Below are 26,205 nucleotides of genomic sequence, written 5' to 3' on the forward strand. Positions count from 1 at the left end.
CCCAGGATTGTACTTGGGATTCTGCAGGAGTAAGCTCAAACATTGCCTTCCAAGAGATTTGAGAAGGGGGAGGCAAAGAAGACGAAGAAAAGAAAGATAGTGCAAGCCCTGAAAAAAGTTGCATTGTTAGTATTGTGAATGGTGGGGATGTTGGGTGTTTTTTTCCTCCAGTTGTCCTCTCTGGGCCAGCACTGTATCTCATTGGGGAAGCGGTTGGCTTCTTCTTGGAATAATCTTCAGATTGTCGGTGCAGGGATGTTTCAGCACTAACAAAATCCACGCTTATCTTCTGACAAAACTTGTCCAGACCTCTCCCGATTTGTACAGATTTTGACCGACGCCCAGAGTTCACCCAACGCTGACGATAAAGGAGCCAGTGTTATCACACATGTAACATACATTTGGCTAAAACCCAGAGTGAAGCTCATGACTAGAACCACGGCTATGAAAGGCGGCCTGTTTTCTAGATCTGTTTTCTCAAGCTTTTTTTTTCAGTCAAAGCATCCTTCAGAATTCGGCACATTTATCTTGAGGCACCAATTCTAAAATGTAAAAACTTACTTTGTATAAAGCGGCAACATCTACACATGTAGGACTCCCAACATTTAAGGCCCCCCCCCCCCCCCCCAAGGAAATATACCTTTTGCATGCTGACTAGTATTCCCAGGGCTCAAGTCCTGCGGGAACGGAGTTCCTGCATTTTTTTCACAGCAGGAACTCCGTTCCCTTTGCAGGACTAGAGCAGCCGAGCCGCCCGAGCCAATCCTTCACTAAGCGGTGATGCCCAGCTCGAGTCACTGTCAGGGGCAGGCGAACCTTAGTAATCCTTTATGTTACTGGCCGCTTCCTGTATATGGATTTATCGGGTAGTGTCACTTCCTCGATGCCGCAATGTCTCCTGGGAGCTTTTGTCATTGTTCCCAGGAGACATTGCAGAGGTCTGCCGCGAGTTATTGTGGGATTTACAAAGAACATGCGGTTTAGTAATTATGCATATGAGCGTATCTATTTTTTTTTTTTTTGGTGGGGGAGTGGATCTTGGGTGGGAGTTCCCACATTTTTCCCCAGGACTTGACCCCTGAGTGCTGATCTATAAGGATATAGATGCCTCCTGCATGTATCCTTACCTGTCAAATGTCTCCCCTCTGTCTGTTATAAGAACTGAAAAACTGCAGATTCTGTGGATGGGTCTGTTTGGAGCTCAGTGGGTGTAGCCGTGATGTCAGTAGACTCCCCGCCTACCTCAACACTCCCCTTGTCAACATGCATTTTGTTCTGTGTATTCCTTACACTAAATTCTGCTATGATCACTAACATCCAGTCAAAAATCCAGAAAAGTAACCACATGACTTCAGAAAAGGGGTGGGTATTAAAAAATGCCTTTCTCAGGCTAGTGCATAAGATATGTAAATAGCCTGTCATTCACAGCAAGGGGGAAGAACGGACCAACGTTTTCTCCTGTTTGTCCGTTTATTTCACTGAAAAAAGAAAAGAGGATTGCTCGGAGCTGGATTAACTCTTTGTGGCAAGACTGGGCACAAATCATAGGAAATCGTGTACTCTACATTGTGACAGAATTTTTTTTTTTTTTTACATCCACTTTAAAGTGGAGCTCCACCCTAAAGTGGAACTCCCGCTGATCAGAACCCTCCCCTACTCCGGTGTCACATTTGACACCTTTCCGGGGGGAGGGGGGTGCAGATACCTGTCTAAAGACAGGTATTTGCACCCACTTCCGGCCACAGTCTCGGGCAGACTGCGGGCATGACGTCACCTCCCGTCCCCCCCCGTTGTGTTCTGGGAACACTCGGCTCCCAGTACACAGCAGGAGCCAATTGGCAGGCGTAGCGCGACTCGCACATGCGCCGTAGGGAACCGGGCAGTGAAGCCGGAGCGCTTCACTTCCTGGTTCCCTCACCGAGGATGGCGGGGGAGCAACAGAGTGACGAGCGATCCTCTGCTGCGGACGGCGCTGGACTCCAGGACAGGTAAGTGTGCCGATATTAAAAGTCAGCAGCTGCAGTATTTGTAGCTGCTGGCTTTTAATATTTTTTTTTCATGGCACATCCGCTTTAAGCTGAGGGCAGATGGATTCCAGGAAGTAAATGCTACATGAGTCATTTGCCTTTTCTTAAGATGGCCACGGCCACAAATACTAGGAGGGGTGTTTTTCGAAGTGCTCTCAACAAAGTAAATAATGGAGACGTGGATGGAGGGCGTTTTTTTCTTTGAATATTAAAGCGGTGTTTCACCCTAAAAAACAACTTTATAGCATCTCATTCAGCATAGTAGCGCGAGCTACATTATGCCTTTATATATTTTTTTGGCGCCGTACTTACTGTTTAATCGCGTAGTAAAATTTCAGACACCCGCGGGGAATGGGCGTTCCTATTCAGAGGGCTCGTGATTGACGGCCGGCTATGGCGCGTCACGCTTCACGAAAATAGCCGGAGTAGGTCTCGGCTCTTTCCGGCGCTATACGGCGCCTGCGCACAGACATCCGAGCTGACTGCGCAGGCGCCGTGAAGAGCAAACACCTATTTCGGCTTTTTCCGTGAAGCGTGACGCGCCATAGCCGGCCGTCAATCACGAGCCCTCTGCATAGGAACGCCCATTCCCCGGAAACTTTACTACGCGATTACACAGTGAGTACGGCGCCAAAAAAAATATATAAAGGCATACTGTAGCTCACGCTACTATGCTGAATAAGATGCTAGAATTTTTTTTTAGGGAGAACCCCCGCTTTAAAAATGTATTAAATTGTGTTTTTGGTTTGTGGTGCTCAGTTGCAGTGAAGATTCGCTTTAATCTCCTTTTTTTTTTTTGCAGCATTACGGAGCCAAATGCAAGCGATCTGATTACTACAATGCTGTGACTACAGTCCTCTTGGTGAATATCATGGATCTAAACTGTCTCTGCAGCCTTTAGAAGCGCAGCCCCGACAGAACGATTGCCCGCGAAGGCCATGGCCCTCTTCACGCCGTGGAAGCTGTCCTCCCAGAAGCTGGGCTTTTTTCTGGTGACTTTTGGCTTCATCTGGGGCATGATGTTGCTTCACTTTACGATCCAGCAGCGGACTCAGCACGAAAGCAGCACCATGCTCCGCGAGCAGATTCTGGATCTCAGCAAACGCTACATCAAAGCCCTGGCGGAGGAAAACAGGAACGTCGTGGACGGCCCATATGTCGGCACGATGACAGCATATGGTAAGGACGAAAAAAAAAAAGCGCATGCTTCGCTTCTACTTCTGAGAGAATGGATGACATTGGTATATTAGGGCTGTGTTTGATGGCTGATTTTACAAGAGCCAGCGGGTTTCAATTCATCTGCTGGCTTATAGAAAACAAAGCAAATTTATGAGTTTAATTGTCCCATCTGGTTGAGGAGGATGTAAAAATGAGTTTTTAAGTAGACCTTCATTCAGGAAATCTTATCCTGCAAACAGGGCGATACAAGCAAGTTGTGAATCCCATAGAGTGGGTATAGAAAAGATTTGCCCCCTTTAACCCCTTCCATACAGGGCATTTTCACCCCCTTCCTGCCCAGACCAACTTTTAGTTTTCAGCGCTGTTGCACTTTGAATGACAATTGCGTGGTCATGCAACACTGTACCCAAACTAAATCTTTGTTTTCCCCCCCCCCCCACAAATAGAGCTTTCTTTTGGTGGTATTTGATCATCTCTGCGGTTTTTATTTTTTGCGCTATAAACTAAAGAGCGACAATTTTAAAAGAAAACACAATATTTTTTTACTTTTTTTAATTTAATAAATATCAATTTAAAAAAAAAACCTTTTTCCTCAGGTTAGGCCGAAACGTAGGGTTGTCCCGATACCACTTTTTTAGGACCGAGTACAAGTACCGATACTTTTTTTCATGTAGTCGCCGATACCGAATACCGATACTTTTTTTAAATGTCATGTGACAGTTTTCAAACCACAATACAGACTAAGGATATTTTCTTTAGAATTATGAAGAACTCTAACTCAAGACATTATAAAAGAATAAAAATGAGTAAAAATGAATAAAAATGTTTTATTTGCTTGTCACGCAGTAGTAAAAAACTCAAAGAATTTTCATAGAACATGTTGATAATACAAAAAAGTATTCTATTTAGGTATCGGGAGCATTTGTGCGAGTACGAGTACTCCCGCAAATACTCGGTATCGGTCCCGATACCGATACTAGTATCGGTATCTGGACAACCCTACCGAAACGTATTCTATATATTTTTGGAAAAAAAATTAATCGCAATAATCGTAATATTGATAGGTTTGCACAAAAGTTATAGCGTCTACAAAATAGGTGATAGATTTATGGCATTTTTATTTTATTAATTTGTTTACTAGTATTGGCTGCGATTTTTTTTTTTCTGTCACCGTGACATTGCGGCGAACACATCGGACACTTTTGACACATTTTTGGGACCATTCACATTTATACAGCGATTAATGTCTAAATATGCATTGATTACTGTGTAAATGTCACTGGCAGGCAAGGGGTTAACCACTAGGGGGCGATGAAGGGGTTAATATGTTCCCTAAGGTGTGTTATAACTGTAGGGGACTCAAGGGGAGGAGACCGATGTGTGTTCCTCTGTACTGGGAACACACATTGGTCTCCTCACCGCTGACAGGAGGTGGATCTGTGTGTTTACACCCCATCATTACACACACAGATCCACACTCCTGCCGTGATTACCAACAATCGCGGACACGCCGGTCACGAGCGTCGCCCTAGATCTCCGGGAACACAGGACATCGTATGACATCCACCCGGATCAGTGAGGGGTTCCTGCCGCCGTCATTTTACAATGACGCGGTATGGAAGTGGTTAACATGATCACGTTTTGTTGCTTTGCATCCTGAAATGGGTTTCTGTTTTATCCAGCTTTATATTCAGTGCAACTTATAGCATCAAAATGAAAGATATAACCCCAACATGTTGGGGAAAACAAATAAAAAATTCAAAAACAAAATCATCGAGTTGGAAAAAGGATCACCCCTTTGTGTCAGTATTTTGTTTAATTATAGCCTTTAGTCTGTTGGGATTTGTCTCTATTAAAGAGGAGGTCCACCAAAAAAATAAAATTAAAAGCCAGCAGCTACAAATACTTCAGCCGCTGACTTTTAATGTATGGACACTTACCTGTCGAGCACGCCCTCGATGTCGGCAGCCGAAGCAGATCTGTGCGTCGGCTCTAGGCTGCTGCCGTCATCCTTGGTAAGGGAATCGGGAAATAAAGCTGTGCGACTTCACTTCCTGGTTCCCTACTGCGCAAATGCGAGAGTCAAGCTGCGCGTCCTCACTGGTCCCTGCTGTCTTCTGGAACCTGTGTGTCTCCCAGAGGACGGAGGGGCAGAGTAGGTGCTAGAAGTGGCATAGGTCACCGTGGTGATCTATGCCAGGAAGTGGGAGCAAATACCTGTATTACACAGGTATCTGCTCCCCCCCGAAGGTGCCAAATGTGACACGGGGGGGGGGGGGGGGGTTAGCTTTTTGGATTACAGAAAGACAGAAAGTGGAGGTTCCATTTTTGGGTTGAACTCCACTTTAAGTTTGCACGTCTAGACTTTGTAATATATGACCACTCTTCTTTTGAAGAACTGCTCAAGTTCAGTTAAATTTGATGGTGACTGTGGACTGCAGTCTTCAAGTCATTCCACAGATTTTCAATTGGGTTCAAGTCTGGGCTGATCCTTTTTTCCAATGAAGTGATTGTTTTGATTAAAACATTTTTTTTTTTTTTTTTTGCCAATAGACAAGAATACAAAACCTGCATTAGTCATTTCAGTGTATACAACATTGCAAAGTCCAGATTTCCAGTTATACGGGCCGACACGCATTGTATAAAACAAGAGAGATAAAACACAACATTAAATACATGTGTTTTTCCTTTTCTCTTCCCCCGTCCCTGGGGCCAACTGCGAAGAAGTTATAAGGTGAGTGAACCAGAAGGTCTACCTGGTTTATGTGGGCTTGTTGGGGTAACTCTTGCCTCAACGCACATATGTATCAAATGGTTGCCCTAAACTCCGGTAGCCATCTACGGTATTATAGGGCTTACAATAGCAGCAGTCTATCTCCAACTAGCTGCGCTGGGGCCACAGAAGTATTCTCCAACCAGGTCTTCCAAATAAGATCAAACTTCCTAGCTGCATTGCAGTGATATGCTAGTTGCTCTCTGCGGAGGATGGTGTTGACATTCTGTATTAATTGGGTTTTGGTAGGCACTGCATGAGACATCCATAATCTTGCAACCATCTTCCTGGCTAAACACAACAATCTTGAAACCATAAGATAAATGCCCCTAGGGTATATCTCCTTATCTATTGCCCCCCAACAGGCATACCAGCGGGGTAAAGGGGATAGGGAGCTGGGCTACCTCGGAAATGGTTCGGACAACCTCAGTATCTTGTTAAGCTTGGGGCATTCTTCCAGGTCATATGAATGAAGTCGCCTGTATGTGCTACACTTTGGACACAGAGGGATTGTCGTCTGCACCAGGAGAACAGTTTGGCTGGGGTATGGTAGGACCAATGGAGAATAAAGAGCTGTGAGTTTCTGGGAGGCAGAAACCGAAATCACGGAGGGATTCCAATGCCATATCCCATTGGTCGTCATCCATCTCTCCTATATCTGCAACCCATGAGGACCTACTTAGGCATTCTTAAATGGTTGACATTAGTACAGAATACATATTAGAGATCAATCCCCTGCGGGAATGGCCTGGACGAGATCTTGTATCATTGGGGGGGGGGGGGGAGACGTTATGGACGAGATCTTGTATCATTGGGAGAAGACAATATGGACGAGATCTTGTATCATTGGGAGAAGACAATATGGACGAGATCTTGTATCATTGGGAGAAGACAATATGGACGAGGTCTTGTATCATTGGGGGAAGACGATATGGACAGCGGTGTCACTTGTGCCTGGGCCTGTAGGGCATGCCAAAGTGATTATGTGTTTTTTTTTTTTTTTTTCCTGACTTGTGGCTTTGTGACTGGCCAAAGCCACGATGACGTCACTTCCGAGCACGGCACAGGGTTTTGAAGAAACGGCACGGGTGGCCATTCAGAGCGCATGCGCCAGTCACTGACTGCATGTAATGTAAATTATCTCCTAAACGGTGCAAGTTTAGGAGCGATTTTCACTACCTATTTATACCAATACCTTGTTACAGACTTGCCTATGGATACAAGTCAGTGAAGGAAGTTTACTTCATCTTTATCCACTTAAGCCCCGGACCAAAATGCAGCTAAAGGCCCAGGTCAGGTTTTGCGATTCGGCACTGCTTTGCTTTAACAGACAATTGCGTGGTCGTGCGACGTGGCTCCCAAGCAAAATTGGCGTCCTTTTTTCCCCACAAATAGAGCTTTCTTTTGGTGGTATTTGATCACCTCTGCGGTTTTTATTTTTTGCGCTATAAACAAAAATAGAGCGACAGTTTTGAAAAAAATATATTAAAAAAAATGTGTTTTTTTTCGTGACTGCGACATTATGGCGGATTTTTCAGACAATTTTGACACATTTTGGGACCATTGTCATTTTCACAGCAAAAAATGCATTTAAATTGCATTGTTTACTGTGGAAATGACAGCTGCAGTTTGGGAGTTAACCACAGGAGGCGCTGTAGGAGTTAGGGTTCACCTAGTGTGTGTTTACAACTGTAGGTGGGTGTGGCTGTAGGTCTGACGTCATCGATCGAGTCTCCCTATAAAAGGGAACACACGATCGATGCAGCCGCCACAGTGAAGAACGGGGAAGCTGTGTTTACATACAGCTGTCCCCGTTCTTCAGCTCCGGGGAGCGATCGCGAGGGGGTGGCTAGAAACGAATAGCCGCCTCCTCATCCCGGATCGCTCCTAGACAATTTCCGACCGCCGTATGTACGGGGGGGGGGGGGGGGGTCCCTCGACCCGCGGAAAGGCAGGGACGTACATGTACGCCCATCTGCCTGTACGTGCCATTCTGTGGACGTATATGTACATGCGGCGGTCGTTAAGTGGTTAAAGGGAGGTGGTTATTTTCTATACCCATTGTAGCACTTGCAGTAGGTGTTCTGAAGCTGCTCTTTTGCCCATGTTCACACTCTAATCCATGCCATAGTGTTGCATCAATGTGAGCCTGCTGCCAGCTCTGTGTAGGTGCGAGCTAACACCAAGCGGCTCTTCTTTGCTCTGGCATCAATGTAATCTAGCAATCAGTAGCGAGCAGGAAATATGCCCCTGGTGATTGCAGACACTTGTCAGGTTTCAAAGGAGGGTGTCCACTGTCCAGGCACTTTCCCATGCTGCCCAATTACAAGCAGTTGGGGAGCTAAGAAATGGGTAATGCGCGGTGCCATTGGGGTGGTGGGTTTGAGGTGAAACTTGTTGCTTTGCCCTGCGTGGAAAAAGCACAAGTTTGCTTTATGGCTGTTTTTTTGAGTTTGGCTAGGATTGCCAGGAAAGGAAGTTAAAGTGTTATTTGTATTCATCTTGTGATTTTAATCAGCTCTGCAAGTTAAAACCATATGCCTGTTAATGAGAGCGGAGTCCAAGTTCTTTTAGCATTGCCAGACTCTGCACAGATCTGTACACACTTCAGCAGTCCAGGGCCTTGGCAGGGACTCGCGGCAAAGTGTTTTCCAGTAGTGCTCTTTGGTATCGATAACACGTGTTTTTGCCAAAAGGGGAGAAGTTCTTGAATCAAAGTTTTAGGAGTAACACTTTTGGACCGAAGATCTACACAGTTTCCACAACATATTTCTAGCTCTGCGCTGTTACTATAACAGTGTTTGGATTGTGTGTGCTTTTTATTTTTAGTTTACCATGTTTCCCCGAAAATAAGACGTACTCCGAAAATAAGCCGTAGCGCGATTTCGACGCAAGATCGAAATATAAGACATCCCCCCGAAAATAAGACGTAGCGATGGCGTGTCGAATCCCCGAAAATAAGACGTAGCGATGGCGTGTCGTATGCGTAGCGGCGCGGGCGGAAAAACAAGACGTGATAGGCGTACTGTACTGGTGCGGAGCTCAGGAGCTGTAAAGAAGTCATGCAGCCCTTCTTATCTGCTCCACGGTATCTCTAAGTGACCGGAGAGGTGTCGGCAGCCCCATAAATACGGTAAGGTCGGCTCCATACTGTTGTACCATACTTGCCGGTAAAAAAAATAAGACGTCCCCCGAAAATAAGCCATAGTGTGATTTCTGGAGGAAAAATAAATATAAGACGGTGTCTTATTTTCGGGGAAACACGGTAGAATCAGAAACCTGTGGCTGTTGGAGGGATTGCAGGTCCTAGTAAGACCTACCAGTCATCAGATGGCAAGGCATGCTGGGATGTCTGCTCACCCATCTTTGGTTCATGACCAATGGAGAATTACCGTATATCAGGGGTGCCCAACCAGTCGCCCGGGGGCCACATGTGGCCCGTGGAGCCCTCTGATGTGGCCCGCGACCTCCTGCTCTGGGATGGCTGGTCGCCGACCTGCCATTCGAGAGCATCAGTGTTGTAAATGAAGCCAGCGGGAAAAGGAAGCAAGCGGCTTTTCAGAAAGTCCGCCACACCTGCAGGATATAATAGACGTCGCTGGCAAAGTGCAGCTAACCTGGCGGAAAAACCACATGTATGCTGCGCCGCACCCATGGTGCACCCTGACTGCAGACATTCAGTTTAAAAGCAGCCTTAAAGCGGAGGTTCACCCATACATAACTATTTTTCCCCTTAGATGGATGCTCGTTTTGTCTAGGGGAATCGGCTAGTTGTTTTAAAATATGAGCCGTACTTACCGTTTACGAGATGCATCTTCTCCGCCGCTTCCGGGTATGGGCTGCGGGACTGGGCGTTCCTATTTTGATTGACAGTCTTCCGACGGTCGCATCCATCGCGTCACGTTTTTCCAAAAGAAGCCGAACGTCGGTGCGCAGTATAGAGCCGCACCGTCGTTCGGCTTCTTTTGGCTACTAGTGACGCGATGGATGCGAAAGTCGGAAGCCTCTCGGAAGACTGTCAATCAAGAAGGAACGCCCAGTCCCGCAGCCCATACCCGGAAGCGACGGAGAAGATGCATCTCAAACGGTAAGTACGGCTCATATTTTAAAACAATTAGCCGATTCCCCTAGACAAAACGAGCATCACTCTAAGGGGAAAAGAGAAAAAAAAAACGTAATTGGGTGAACTCCCGCTTTAAGCCCCTTTCACACGAACGGTCCAACCCAATCTGACCCTCCATTCACCTCTATGAAGCGTTGGATGTAAACAGACTTTTGTCCATTTACACCTGTCTACCTCCAATCTGATTTGCTAAAAAAAAAACAGAAGTGGATCTGTCTCCTTCCATCTGATTGGATCAGAGGGCCCATAGAGTAGATTGGGCTGTGTCTGTGTCTGCTTTGCATATGCAGACTGGACACAGATCTGTCATCTGCCCACTTTGCTCATTGTGGCCCGCGACTGGTTACTACTTAAGTGGCCCTCGACCTTCAAAACGTTGGGCACCCCTGCCGTATATACTAGAGCAGGGGTCTCCAAACGTTTCAAACAAAGGGCCACTTTATTGCCCTTCAGACTTTAGGAGGGCTGGATTGGGGCCAGCAAGGGAAGAACATGTCATGGGCCCGGCATCAGTGAGAACAAATATGGCCTCAGGGTTGGTTGTCAATAGGAAGAGGAGTATTCCAGCATTCGGTTGGAGGAAAACCACCTGGCCTTCAGAAGACAGATTAAAACTCTGCTCTTTTGATGTCAAGAGACAGGAACCATCAAGCGCCCAGAAGCGATTCAGTTCGCATGTGCCGCGCTATATAAGTTTTTCATTCATTCATCCCCCCTATTAGTAGGAGGAATAGTATGCCATCATTGGTATCGGTGGATAATATAGTGCCCCATTGTTGGTGTCAATGGGAGGAATAGTGCCTCATGTCAGTGGGAGGAATTGTGCCCCAAGGGCCGGATAAAGGCTAGCAAAGGGCCACATCTGGCCCTCGGGCCCCAGTTTGGAGACCCCTGTACTAGAGTATAAGTCGACCCGAATATAAGCCAAGGCACCTAACTTTACCACAAAAAAATGGGAAGACTTATTAAGAGTATAAGCCTAGGGTATGAAATGCAGCAGCTACTGTAAGTAGAAAAGCGGGTCAACTGTTCCCATTTGCATGCCTCGCCTCCCTGTCATGCAGTCATGACAGGGAGGTACCTTTTCAGTGTAAAAAAAAAAGCTGCGCCCCCTTGTTTGGTAGGCGGAACACTCAGTTTCCCAGCAGTGAGTCAGTGTTCCGCCCATGACGGGTGAGGTGGAGGCGGGGCTTTGTTACACTGGACGGCTGCCGTCTGACTGCATGACACGGGCTGATCAGGTATGCAGATCGGAGAGACTCGTATGTGCGGTAACCACTTGACTTCCAGGCCGATTATGACATGTCTCGCATGCATGTAAAAAATCTAACTTTTTATTTTTCCCCTCTCAAATTACTCAACCTCCAAACATTATATATTAAGTAGAGACCCTAGAGAATAAAATGGTGGGTGTTTTTTTTAAAAGAAAATTACATATTTGTGCAGCAGTTTTTAAAACCCTTTTTTTTTTTTTTTTTTTTTTTTTTTTTAAATGCACACAATAAAATTCCCAATTTTTTTCTTTTTTTGTATAATAAAAATGTGACTGAGTAAATATCGAACGTGTCATCTATTAAAATTTGTGTACGCAACATATTACAGAATCTAAAAAATCTGTGTAGATGGCGCTTTAAAAGCCTTTGCAGGTTACCAGTTAAACAGAAGGTCTGGAGCTAAAATGATTGCGTGCTCTGACATTTGCGGCGATCTCACGTGTAGTGTATGCATTTTCGTGTGGGGGTGCCTTTGCTTGGCTTCGGCTGCCGACATCGTGGTCACCATGGACAGGTAGGTGTCCTTAGTAAAAGTCAGCAGCTACAGTGTTTGTAGCTTCTGACTTTTATTTTTTTAACGCCGGACCTTGGCTTTAATGGAGGTTGATAAAATTCCGTCTCATGTTGTATTACTGCATGTAGTCCTACTGAAGAGATTTCCCCTCCCTTTGTCTTGGTGACCCCTAACAGGGAAACCAGGAAGTGGTGAAAGCTAATGGATTTTTTTTTCCTCCTAAACAATGAAAAGGTTTGAGCCGACGATGCATGGTTCTAGCCGTGTCGACAGGCTTTTTATGTCGGAACTGCTTCTTCCTCAATAGACGTCAATGGGAATACAAAAGCAGCTTGGGATGTCAAATGCAAGTCGGAAGCTCATGTGATGGAATGAAGATGATCTCGGAAACCTCCTGGGGCCTTTGTAGATGGGCCGATGTAACTTTCTTTTGTTATCGGTTCATAATTCCTTAACGGGTAGCCTTGTCATTCTTCGGACTGACATTTGTCCTGCGTTGGCTTGTTTTGCAATGCCATAAACTGTCTATGGGCACAAGTCGCATAGAAGTCACCTTAAAGTAGTACAGGACTTTTCTAAAGTCAGTTACTTCAGTAGTGCTAATTAACCACTTCAGCCCTGGAGGATTTGGCTGTCAAATGACCGGCCACTTTTTGTGATTCTGCACTGGGTCGCTTTAACTGACAATTGCGCGCTGGTGCGACGTATTTTTCCCCACAAATAGAGCTTTCTTTTGGTGGTATTTGATCACCTCTGCGGGTTTGCTTTTTTGCACTATAAGCAAATACAGCAACAATTTTGAAAAAAAAAAATATACATACATACATACATACATTTCTCTGGCAGCTCCCCAGTTAGGAAGGCAACTTGGAAGGGGGTGAGTTTGGCCACTTTCTTCTAGAGCTGCATAATTAATCGTTAAAAAATCGTGATCTCTATTCCCCCCCCCCCCCCCGGACATATCCAATGCAGAGTTTGCGATTCTTTCATATAACATCAGGTGTCAAAAGAAAATATTTGGGTAGTCTGCCGAGTTTTTAAGAGGAAACATTGTAACTAATGCTTCCTTCTTAGATCAAAGGGATACACTTCTGTGTGTAAAGAAAAAAATCTGGGCAGTCTGACAAGTTTTTAACATGAAACATTGTTACTAAAGCTTCCTTCTTGGATCAAACTTCAAGTGGTTAAACTTCCTGCATTTACACACACGTCTCAATCTTTTTCTGACACATAAGTTAAAATCAATATTTTTTGCTAGAAAATTACTTGAAAATATATATATATATATATATATATATATATATATATATATATATATATATATATATATATATATATATATATATATATATATTCATAATCTCTAATAATAATGGCAATTGCTACAATATTTTATGTCACACTGTATTTACCCAGTGGTCTTTCAAATGCAATTTTTTGGGAAGAAATACACTTCAATGAATAAAAAAAGAAAACGAAACAATAGTTAGCCCAATTTTTTTTATTTTTTTTTGTTTTAATGTGAAAAATGTTGTGCCGCAAGAATCGTGAGAGAATCGCGATCTAGCATCTAAGCAAAAAAAAAATTGCGATTCTCATTTTAGCCAGAATCGTGCAGCTCTGAAAGCTTCCTCCTCATGCGACATTGAGAATAGAAAAGCAAGCCCTGTGGTAAATGGAAAAGATAAGTGGCAAGTGCTTGTGTGCTTTGGGACATTGGCAGCATAATCTCTAATGGCAGCCAGGTGGTTTCTTGGCATTGAGATAGGACTCCCTCCCTCATTACTGGGTGCTACTATCCTTGCCCTTGGGTCTGGGATCAAATAGCCCAGAAGCTTTGGCTAGACCAATGTCCACAAGCTTTCTTTTCTCAAGAGAATGTGGTTGTTGCAACATTAAGTTGCCAGGCTCTCACTATAAACCCATCAATAAGGAAAAATATAGGGCCAGATCCACATAGATCGGCAGCGTATCTAAGATGCGCTACGCCGCCGTGACTTACTTGGCTTTGTTTCAAATCCACAACAAATTTGCGCCGTAAGTTACGGCGGTGTAGTGTATCTCTGGCGGCGGAATTCAAATTGGCGATTAGGGGGCGTGATTCATTTAAATGAAGCGCGCCCCCGCGCCGAATGAACTGCGCATGCTCCGTTTCAAAATTTCCCGCCGTGCATTGCGCGAAATGACGTCACAACGATGTCTTTTTTTTAAATTTGGACGTGACTTGCGTCCATCCCGATTCACGGACGACTTGCGCAAAAAAAAAAAGAAATTAAAATTTCAACGCGGGAACGACGGCCATACTTTAACATGGCAAATCTAACTATACGCCGCAAAATACCAGCTTTAACTATACGCCGGAGAAAGCTGACTAGAGATGACGTAAGAGAATGCGACGGCCACGGAAATAGCAAATTTGCATACCCGATGCGGAAAACGACGCAAACTCCACCCACCGGACGCCGAAGTATTGCATCTAGGATCTGAAGTCGTACGCCTGTCGGATCTAACCCAGATGCCGTCGTATCTTGGTTTAAGGGTTCAAACTAAAGATACAACGCGGGAAATTTGAAAGTACGCCGGCGTATCAGTAGATACGCCGGCGTACTCTCACTGTGGATCTGGCCCATAGTTGAGACCTGTTAGACACAAATGGTCTTCTAGGCCATTTCTGCCACTGAGCAAGTTAGTCATTCCTAAGGGGTAAATTGGAAGGGATGTGAAGTGGTCTGCAGGAAGCTGGTGATTCCAGGAGTAATACCCGATTTTCGCCTGGTCAGCAATGCTCACCAGGTAATCTGACTAGATTAGGCCAGCTACTATAAATCTGACATGTAGCTTCAAGAGGGTTTATTTAGAGATTGTTGGATTTTAAAAGCCTGCCTCCTAATCCCCCCCCCCCTTTTTGGAGGGGAGGCACAGTAAGGAAGGTACCCTTGGTAACATATGCTCATTGTGGCCTCATTGCTCCTGGGGGGGCGACATTGAACAGATAAATAAGGAAGTAGCGCATGAACGCTGTCATGGACCTTGGAATGCTGAAGGGTATCTCTTTGAAATCTGTTACAGTGAGGGGTCTTCTGCTCTGTCTTAGGCCAGACGGCTCCATTGTTCTGTGTCTGGCTATTGTGTACATTGATTGCCCCCCTGGGGCTTCCGTCTCAATACACATAACCGTCCCTCCATTCAAGCTATCGGACCAATCCCTGCTGACTCATGTTCAAGTCCACATTTGCATGGTTATGAGGACCTGAAGGAGGACTACATGTACTTTACAATTGACCAATAGGAAAGCGATTGTTGGGGGCAGGATGTTCCAAATTCTGTTTAAGTGTGATGTGTACTTCCAATAAAGGTCTTCCTGTTTGAACTTGCATACAGCCTGCCTGGTGTTTTGTTCTAATGGATCCTGAACGGCACATAGCTGTAGTTCGGATCCCGGAGCCTTGGATGACCGAACCATCAGACGTTGCAATCTGCAAGCTGACTCCCTAGTAGCAGAGGAGTGTCGGAAGAGCGGAAGCGAGCGAGCAAGGGTCTCGTTACAAACGCGTAATGAATGACAAACTATAACCCAGGCCATAGAGGAGCAGGTTGAAAATGAGGCCTTTGTCATAGACGCACATGTTGCTGCTGACTTTTTTAATGTAAGGACACTTACCTGTCCAGGGAGACTATGATTGATTGATTTGATTGATTTATTGGATTTGTAATGCGCCAAATACTGACCCGTCAGGGAAGCGTCTAAGCGCAGAAAGACATACCTGTAAATAGATAAATCAAGTCAGGGAAAGAAAATAGAAGGAAAAGAAAAAAGGAGAGCACAAAAAAAGCAAACTACCAAGGAACAACAGGGAAAACTAACGTGACTCAGCCTGATGGCCTCACCTGAAGCCAATCCATCTCTCGGCTCCAGGTGCAGGCGCCGACATCCTTACTAACATGAAGTGAAGCCTTGCTTTGCGTGATCTGAATGGTCCCTGCTGTCTTCTGGGACCTGTGTGTCTGCCAGAAGACGGGGGAAGGGGGGGGGGCAGACCTTGCGTAGTTTGCAGCTATCTATTCTCGACAATGGGAGCAGATACCTGGATCTGACAGGTAACTACTCCCCAAGCAGCTGAGATATTTTTCAGGTGCTATTTTTAGCGTTAAAGCGTTTGAAAAATGCCTCCGGTGTGAAAGGGGTCTTGCCTGCCTGATTCAATTCTGGGGAGGATTGCAAACGAGCCACGGATGCGCAGTGCCATTTATTTTGCACACAGTACCAGTGTGCTGGGATGAATGATTCCAAAACGTGCGGGAGTGGCGTCATCCAGTGTCTGCCAATCGAGGCAGATGAAGATGGGCACCCCTAAGAAGCCAGGGAGAAAATGCAGGTGGACCTCGGAGTGTTGGAACAGAGGTAATTATTGAACAATCTTCCACCTGTGCGGGGAATGCGCCCTTCCTGCGTCTCGCTTTGGTGTGAACCATCCCTGAGTGCAGGCCATGCATGTCTGAAACTGCAATGCCGCATACACACGATCATTTTTCAGCATGAAAAAAAACGTTCTCCCAACTTCATCATTAAAACGACGTTGCCCACACACCATCGTTTTTAAAAAATGATCTAGCAAAGCGCGGTGACGTACGACGGCACTATAAAGGGGAAGTTCCATTCGCCTTTGGGCTGCTTTAGCGGATTCCTTGTTAGTAAAAGACGATTCGTGCTTTTCTGTCTGTTACAGCGTGATGAATGTGCTTACTCCATTATGAACGGTAGTTTTACCAGAAGGAGCGCTCCCGTCTCATAACTTGCTTCTGAGCATGCGCGGGTTTTTTACGTTGTTTTAGCTCACACACGATAATTGTGTACAACCCGAAAAACGACATTGTTTAAAACAACGTTAAATGCAGCACAGGGCTCGACAAATCCCGGTCGCCAGGTCGCCTAGAAATAGGGTCCTATGGACTTTTTTGTGAGCTGGCGCCATCTGGTGGTGAGCCGTTGGTATTACAAGTTAAGCAGCAATTCTGATGTTGTTTTTCACCATTTTCACTGCCATCTTCTTCCCTCTAATTAGAACCCCCAAACATTATATATATATATATATATATATATTTTTTATTAACACCCTAGAGAATAAAATGGCGATCATTGCAATACTTTCTGTCACGCCGTATTTGCGCAGCGGTCTTACAAGCGCACTTTTTTTGTGAAAAAATTACTTTTTTGAATTAAAAAAAGACAAAAGTAAAATTATCCCCATTTTTTTTTTTTTACATTATGAAAGATAATGTTACGCCGAGTAAATTCATACCCAACATGTCACGCTTCAAAATTGCGTCCGATCGTGGAATGCCGACAAACTTTTACCCTTTAAAATCTTCATAGGCAACGTTTAAAAAAATCTACAGGTTGCATGTTTTGAGTTACAGAGGAGGTCTAGGGCTAGAATTATTGCTCTCGCTCTACCAATCGCGGCGATACCTCACATGTGTGGTTTGAACACCGTTTACATATGCGGGCGCTGCTCACGTATGTGTTCGCTTCTGCGCGCGAGCTCGTCGGGACGGGGCGCGTTTTCTGGCTCCTAACTTTTTTAGCTGGCTCCTAGATTCCAAGCAAATTTGTCAACCCCCGATGCAGCATGTTCGAAATTTTTTGACGTTTTTCAGAACCTGAAAAATGTGTAGCCCACACGCGATCATTTTAAATGACGTTTTTGAAAAACGTTTTTTTTTTTTTCATGCCGAAAAATGATCGCGTGTGTACGCGGCATAATGTGTATGTGGTGTATTTAGTAGTTTTTGTGTTTTTTTCCTCTTCCCTGTCGAGTAGTACAATTTTTTTGTTTGCCACCTGTGTGCGGGCATTGCTTGGCCGGAATACAAGGTGCTGATTGGGTAGTGTAAGAGGAAGATGGGGTGCAGATTATGTTGAGCGTTTGACAGGAAATACTTCTCGGCAGTCTGAAATGTTAAAAATCCAGCGCTTATGTGCGAGTGTACATTTCATATGAATCGCGCCGGCCAGCGATGGCTCATCTGAAGGCGCTCCTAAACTTCCGGCATCTTTGGTCAGCTGCCATTTGGTTACTATGTTATTTGTAGTTATGGGAGTCCATCTGTCCCCAGCAGCCGTTCTCCCTGCCAGTGAGACATGATCTGTTAATCATTACGCACCGGATGAAGAGGATTATTATGGACTGCTGGAAGTCCAGGGCTATCTGACATTGCAGAACTGTAAGGAAAGCAATTTAGGGGACACGGCTACATTTACTATAAATACAAGGAAAACAAATGTTTAAAACTGAGTTCCAGATGCGGCGTCGCACCGATTAGGACGGTGCCATTGCCGGCAAATGCCACCCATTTGAGATGTGATTTGACATCTCAAATCGCATCTCAAATCGTACCAGTGTGAACCAGGCCTTACAGTTGTTTTATAGGTCACATTAAAAGTGGAAAAAGTTCTGAAATGATTTATCTTTCATTTCTTTACATCAAAAACCTGAGAGCTGCAAATAGCTGTGTCCACTAGGGACTGTCACTATCGTGAATGGGCCCAGCAGCCGCGCCTAGCTGCAGGGGGAATCGGGTGATTCCTGCTGGCCCAAACCCCTGATGTGAATGTACCTTTAGCAGGGCTCGACAAATACCGGTCGCCAGGTCCGCCATGGTGACTAGAAATAGCCTCCTGGCGACTTGGCTTGGAAGGTGGGCAAAAAAAAAGATTATTTATATATATATATATATATATATATATATATATATATATATATATATATATATATATATATATATATATATATATATATATATATATATATATAATAATCTTTTTTTTTGTGAAGTCCCCAGCTCTTCCTTGTGAGCTGGCGCCATCTGGTGGTGGCCGTTGGCATTACAAGTTAAAAAGCAATTCTAATGTAATTTTTCACTATTTTCACTGCCTTCTTCTTCCCTGTAATTGGAACCCCCAAACTTTTATCCTAACACCCTAGAGCAGGGATATGCAATTAGCGGACCTCCAGCTAAACTACAAGTCCCATCATGCCTCTGCCTCTGGGTGTCATGCTTGTGGCTGTCTGAGTCTTGCTATGCCTCATGGGACTTGTAGTTCCGCAACAGCTGGAGGTCCGCTAATTGCCTATCCCTGCCCTAGAGAATAAAATGGCGATTGTTGCAATACTTTCCGTCACGCCGTATTTGCGCAGCGGTCTTACAAGCGCACTTTTTTGGGGAAAAAATTACACTTTTTTTTTATTAAAAAATAAGACAACAGTAAAGTTATCCCTTTTTTTTTTTTTTTTTTTTTTTTTTTTTTTTTTTTTTTTTTTTTATATTATGAAAGATAATGTTACGCCGAGTAAATTGATACCCAACATGTCACACTTCAAAATTGCGTCCGCTCGTGGAATGCCAACAAACTTTTACCCTTTAAAATCTTCATAGGCGACGTTTAAAAAAATCTACAGGTTGCATGTTTTGAGTTACAGAGGAGGTCTAGGGCTAGAATTATTGCTCTCGCTCTACCAATCGCGGTGATACCTCACACGTGTGGTTTGAACACCGTTTACATATGCGGGCGCTGCTCACGTATGTGTTCGCTTCTGTGTGCGAGCTCGTCGAGCTCGTCGGGACGGGGTGCGTTTTCTGGCTCCTAACTTTTTTAGTTGGCTCCTAGATTCCAAGCAAATTTGTCAAACCCTGCTTTATAGCCACAAAGGATATTTATTTACTTTGTGTGCACCAAATACCTTTTTTATACAAGGTCATTACTGAGTTTGTAAAAGTAGCTGTGAGAAGGACAAAGAAAGCCCCACCCACTACAGGCTTCCTGTAAATCTACAGGAGGGGGCGGAGACGAGACCAGTCACCCTGCACAAGAAAGAGGGCAGCAGTGAGTGGTCTTTATTGCAGGAAGGAAAAATCTCTGGTTACTGCAGGGGTTGACAAATTTGCTTGGAATCTAGGAGCCAGCTAAAAAAGTTAGGAGCCAGAAAACGCACCCCGTCCCAACGAGCTTGCGCGCAGAAGCAAACACATACGTGAGCAGCGCCCGCATATGTGTTCAAACCACACACGTGAGGTATCGCCGCGATTGGTAGAGCGAGGGCAATAATTCTAGCCCTCCTCTGTAACTCAAAACATGCAACCTGTAGAGTTTTTTTTTTAAACGTCGCCTATGAAGATTTTAAAGGGTAAAAGTTTGTCGGCATTCCACGAGCGGACGCAATTTTGAAGCGTGACATGTTGGGTATGAATTTACTCGGCGTAACATTATCTTTCATAATATTAAAAAAAAATGGGGATAATTTTACTGTTTTATTTTTTAATTAAAGTGTAATTTTTTTCCCCAAAAAGTGCGCTTGTAAGACCGCTGCGCAAATACGGCGTGACAAAGTATTGCAACGACCGCCATTTTATTCTCTAGGGTGTTTAGGATAAAAAATATATAATGTTTGGGGGTTCTAATTATAGGGAAGAAGATGGCAGTGAAAATAGTGAAAAATTACATTAGAATTGCTGTTTAACTTGTAATGCTTAACTTGTAATACCAACGGCTCACCACCAGATGGCGCCAGCTCACACAAGGAAGAGCTGGGGAATTCACCAACAATTTTATTTTTTATTTTTTTTGTCCACCTTCCACGCCAAGTCACCAGGATGCTATTTCTAGTCGCCATGGCGACCGGGATTTGTCGAGCCCTGGGTTACTGCACAGATCTGGAAGAAATACACAAAGCGCACAAAGATTCAAGAAGAATACACCTGACTCTTTAGACAATATTTAAAGTCGAGCGCACAAGTCAAAAATGTTAATGTAAAAAATGAATAGCCAATTATTAAAAAAAAAAAAAAAAAAAACTTTACTGCAAAAGCCACCTCCACTCCCCTGTCCCCGCAGTACTGCCTTTCTATCACTAGATATCAGTCTAACAGACAGCATAATATAACCTGGTTCACCTGAGCCCAGGTTGTACTGGAAATGACCCAACCTGGGACTGAGCAATGAATGGAGAAAGCAGCACAGTGATGATGAGCTCATCTGTCCCTCTGCTTTTTTTCCTCCTTTGTGTTTTTTTCTGATTGGCTCTTGCTCAGTTTCCTTTTCTTACACTTGAACCCTGCTGTACAGGGAATGCAAGGGGCTGATATCGCCATATTCAGGTTCTTGCATTTAAAGCTAAAGTTTAGGTCAATTTTTACTTTACATGGGTCCAATGTAAGTGTGTGATGTTTCTCGCCTGGCCAATTCATGTTGAAGCTGGAAATCACTGTAGTAGGCACTCCTACTACAGTGGTCACCGCTAGCTCTCGGGTCTAGTGCCCAGCTGCTGTTTAGTGAACACAAGAGGTTGCTCACTCGGCACGGGCCCCTACCAGCGAACACACTGCATTTTCTCAGTGAATGCAAAGTGTTCTCTGATTGGACAAGGTGGAGATTGTGACATCACTGCTCCACCTCCATATCGGCAATAGCTGCCTCCTATTTTCTCTAATGGGTCCCAAGCTATTTGTTAACTCCCAAATTTTTCTTGCTTTGGTTGGCAGTCATCTACCTGACATCATACCTTTTCAGCGCTCTGTACAAAGTGTGAAAACCGCTCTGCTTACGGGTTGTGACTGATGGCAGCGGGAGCTAATGGCTCCCGCTGCTCTTAGCCAAGCTTTAGAGCCGGGAGAGGAGCTGCTGCAGACGGTGCACAGCACTGGATCAAGATCTGGCTTAGCTGAATATTGAAAATGGGCTGCAGGAGGAGTTGCATGTAAAAAAATAAATACAATCAAATTTCCTTAATGCAGAGAATGCATTAACCACTTAAAGCGGTAGTTCCCCCTCAAAAAAAAATGTTAAGATTCGATTGAGGCTCATTTTGTCTAGGGGAATCGGCTATTTTTTTTTTAAAAACGAAGCTGTACTTACCGTTTTAGAGAGATCTTCTCCGCCGATTCCGGGTATGGTCTTCGGGACTGGGCGTTCCTTCTTGATTGACAGTCTTCCGACGGTCGCATCCATCGTGTCACGAGTAGCTGAAAGAAGCCGAACGTCTGTGCGGCTCTATACGGCGCCTGCGCACCAACGTTCGGCTTCTTTCGGAAAATCGTGACGCGTTGGATGCGACTGTCGGAAGCCTGTCAATCAAGAAGGAACGCCCAGTGCCGAAGACCATACCTGGAAGCGGCGGAGAAGTTCGCTCTCTAAAACGGTAAGTACAGCTTCGTTTTAAAAAAAACAGCCGATTCCCCTAGACAAAATGAGCCTCAATCTAATGTTAAAATTTTTTAAGGTACTCGCGGACCTGATCGCCGCTGGAGTCCCGCGATCGGTCCCCGGAGCTGAAGAACGGGGAGAGGTGTGTGTAAACACAGCTTCCCTGTTCTAAACTGTGGCGCCGTCATCGATCGTGTGTTCCCTAATATAGGAAGCCACAATAAATGACTTCAGACCTACAGCCACACCCCCCTACAGTTAGAAACACAGATGAGGTCACACTTAACCCCATCAGCGCCCCCTTGTGGTTAACTCCCAAACTGCAATTGTCATTTTCACAGCAAAAAATGCATTTAAAATGCATTGTTTACTGTGAAAATGACAATGGTCCCAAAAATGTGTCAAAACTGTCCGATGTGTCCGCCATAATGTCGCAGTCACGACAAATCGCTGATCGCCGCCATTGGTAGTAAAAAAATAAATAAAATAAATAAAAATGCAATAAAACTATCCCCTATTTTGTAAACGCTATAAATTTGGCGCAAACCAATCGATAAACTCTTATTGCGTTTTTTTTTAACAAAAATAGGTAGAATACGTATCGGCCTAAACTGAGGAAAAGTTTTTATATTTTTGGGGGATATTTATTATAGCAAGTAAAAAATATTGCATTTTTTTTCAAAATTGTCGCTCTATTTTTGTTTAAAGCGCAAAAAATAAACGCAGAGGTGATCAAATACCACCAAAAGAAAGCTCTATTTGTGGGAAATTTGGGGGAATATTCACCTAGGTGGATGCTGCATCTGTCCTCCACCAGCTCCCCATTTATGGGGATATCTAGGGCCTATTAGACCCCAGATCTTTCTTCTGGCCTCCAATGCAGTATGATGGGTTCTGGTGTCTTGTTAAAACATAATGACTTGGGGTTGTCATTGCACGGAGGGGACAGGCCAGCGAAGTGCTGTTAACAGGGACTTGGTTTTCAGTTTACGTTAACCTTGGTCTATCTTTTATTTCCTCTGGATCAATATAAGATGCGGAATGGGCAGTGATTTCGTGTAATTTAATTGTAAGGACTGTAACAAACTGTTTGGATAATGTGCACTCCATGTCAGAACGCTGCACCAAACACATTTTCTGTCTCTATAAATTAAACAGAAAGAGGAGATGAAGCCATTTCAGATGTCAAACCAAGCTGAGCGATTTGTAACACCCTGACCTGCCACCTTCGACCTCAATTTACTCAAGGACAGGAACATTTTTTTTTTTTTTTAAAGGCACAATTATAGGGCTACACTGTGCTGCAGATGTTGTTAGTGGAGGAGGATCTGACAAACATGAAAATTTATAGCAAAAAAAAAAAAAAAAATGTAAATCCGTAAACACTGTGTCCTGAACACGAGGTGACGGAGAACGCGTGATTGCTTATCCGTATCGCACTCCACAGGATCACCAACGTGATAAAATAACCAGTTTGTTAACATAGTAAATTGGAGTAGCCCCCCGCCCTCCATCCAGATCCTCAGCACTTGCACCCCCCCCCCCCTGCCCTGCTGCGAGGATAACTGTGGGATTGTGTAGGGGAGGCTTGCATTGAAAGCACTCTGTTGTGAAGGGCACTCCAATGTAAAGGGGGGGGGCTGTGAGGTGAAGGGGAACTGAGGACACACTGGGACTGCTTTAAAGGGGGGGGAAGACTAGTGACACTGATGTAAAGGAGGGGGGGGCAGAAATGTGGTGGTAAGGGGTTGTGATGTGTAGAGTCAGCTGTGGTTTAAATGGTGCCTATAGAAGGGTAGGCTAAAGACACTGATGTACCAGTGAGAGGGTGATGGGTTGTGATGTGTTCGGACCTCTGCCTGAATGACTGGACCTCCATGAAGCCTGCTGACGTCAGAGCCAGTCCAGGTTTGGGAAAGATCCCGACTGCAAGGATGCCTGGACCAGCAGCTGGCTCAGCCTCTCAGAGCCAATGAGAGCCTGAGCCAGCTTCTCCTTCCCCCACCACAGCCCGACGCTCTAGTGCACATCAGAAGAGCAGAACTGACAGTCACCAGCTCGCTGCAGTCTGATCTGCACCAATCACTCACCGTACAACCATACCGGACTCGGCATTTCCTTTTACCCCTGTTATCCTGCATTCTGTGTGTGTGGTTTGTTCTGAAGGAATAAAGGAGTTCTTTCACTTGGGACATTAAAATTTCTGAACTATATCCCATCAGAAATATATGAATATAAATTCACCTTTCAGATTGCTAGATTGTTTGAGGTGTGGCTGTATCCCATTGTTCCATTTTTAGATGTGTATGTGGATAAGCTGGGGGGGGGGGGGGGGTTTCTCCAGCAGCCCCTTCTAAAGACAGTCTACTGTTGAAATGTTTGAATACCTGTGTCTCTTGTTACTGAATGTAGTTTACCCCACCCTGTGTCATTATGCAAAGGGGAATGGTCCTCTGAGTGTAATCTCTCAGTACAGGTGTTCAAATGGTTCAAGTTCCAGCGCCGCAGCCTGACGAGTCCTGCCTAGTTCCTGGTTGTATTATGTGGCTATAATATCTATATTCAGTCTGGAGGAAGCAGTATGTAACGGAATGACCCGTGACACCCAGAGACTTTTGAAGCATGGGGGGGTACTCCTGTGCCAGCGTCACTAATGAATCTTGGATCTAGGGGGTCACCCTGTGCCCCTTTTGGGCATAGGGTGACTGAGCACTGATAATTCATATTGCAGGATATCTTGAGATATTATAAGTGGTTATTCTGACCCCACCAGGTCAGTGGCGTGTTTTCATTCAATGTAAGGACACATGCTTTTGAGATGTTAATTGGGGCTGCTCCTAGACATTCCATTGTGAGATGCTAATTCAGTCCGTAAAGGTCAGATGTCTCCTTTCTGGGGTAGGGAATTGGCATGTAAAAAAAGCAGTGCAGCGCTACTAACAAAATGATGAAAGTCCAAAAAACAAATAATTAATCAAAATGAAGAGAGGATAAGGGTGACTTCTGGAACCTCAATAAGGTGATCGGATGAAGACTCCTTATAAAACAGTCAAGTATCCTTAGATAGAAGTACAAACCGCTCACCTTAGCAGATGGACCTGTGGGTGAGCAGCAGGTCAAATGCGCTGTCCCTCTAATAAGGGGGTATTATAAGATAACGGTGCCTCCTCGGTCGATCCTTTTCTCCAAACCGACTTTCAGCGGCGGAGGGGCGGGAAGCAGCCATCTCAGGCTCTTACTCCAGCATGTAATCGATAATAGGCTCATTAGCACGTGTGAATAGGGCCTAAATCAACCTCATTCTAGTTCTGGTGCAAGGTCTGAGAAGCTTCCTATTGTAAAATGGATGTGGGGTTTTATTGCAAGTTGGGATTCCAGCCAGCTTTAAACCATATTCTGCTTTTCAATACATCTAAGCTTTTTTTTATGGTTTCCTTGTTCAGCTCCACCTAATCTGTTGGAGTTATAGAAGTAAAGATGATCAAAAAAGGACCCGGCGGTGTCCTAAATTGGCTGCTACATCTGTTCATGTGACCACTTAGGAAATAATCCGAGTAATCTCTTGTCCGCTCCCAAGAGCAGAAAGACTCATAATCTGAAAAGACATCAAGGTTATAAAGCTGAAATATTAAAAATCTAAAGGAATTTTTCTATCCCTGTCTGGACAGAGCCAGTAGGTTGGCTACAAATATGCCAAAGAATCGTGGGAAAATGCTCGGGTCTAAATTCTCCTTTCCGGGCATAACGCATTGAGCTGGCGCTGTCGTATGTCCATTTCTGTAGTTGGGTGTTCGTAGCAAAATCACAAACTGGCATCCCATATCGGACTTCTACATTCTCTGCCTGCTAATAAACTGTCGCTGGCACCTTACACAGCCACAAGATGGGTATAGAGCAGGGTTTAAAAATGTTGCTTGGAATCTAGAAGCCAGCTAAAAAAAGTTAGGAGCCATTTTTTTTTTCCTGTGTAGGTTGCCAGCACCCGGGGAAAGCCAAGTAATTTGTGCCCCCTTACTTACAGTAGTGTCAGCCAATCGGACACTCCTTACTGCTGCCGTCCCCTGTGCACTTTATTTATCTTGTGTAATCTCTGCCGCCTTACGCATCTCTGTAC

At 44.7% G+C, this 26,205-nt stretch overlaps 1 protein-coding gene across 1 annotated transcript in view; it reads left to right on the forward strand.

The window, feature by feature from the left end:
- The window catches only part of MGAT5 (alpha-1,6-mannosylglycoprotein 6-beta-N-acetylglucosaminyltransferase), a 221,001-nt gene that overhangs the window by 57,826 nt on the left and 136,970 nt on the right, over positions 1–26,205 (forward strand). The window contains exon 2 of the mRNA XM_040358088.1: positions 2,830–3,206. Within this exon, the coding sequence (XP_040214022.1) occupies positions 2,966–3,206 (241 nt within the window). The 5' untranslated portion in view covers positions 2,830–2,965. The remainder of the gene's footprint in view (positions 1–2,829; positions 3,207–26,205) is intronic.

Source organism: Rana temporaria, chromosome 6 (genome assembly GCF_905171775.1).
Source record: "Rana temporaria chromosome 6, aRanTem1.1, whole genome shotgun sequence".
Lineage (NCBI taxonomy): Eukaryota > Metazoa > Chordata > Amphibia > Anura > Ranidae > Rana > Rana temporaria.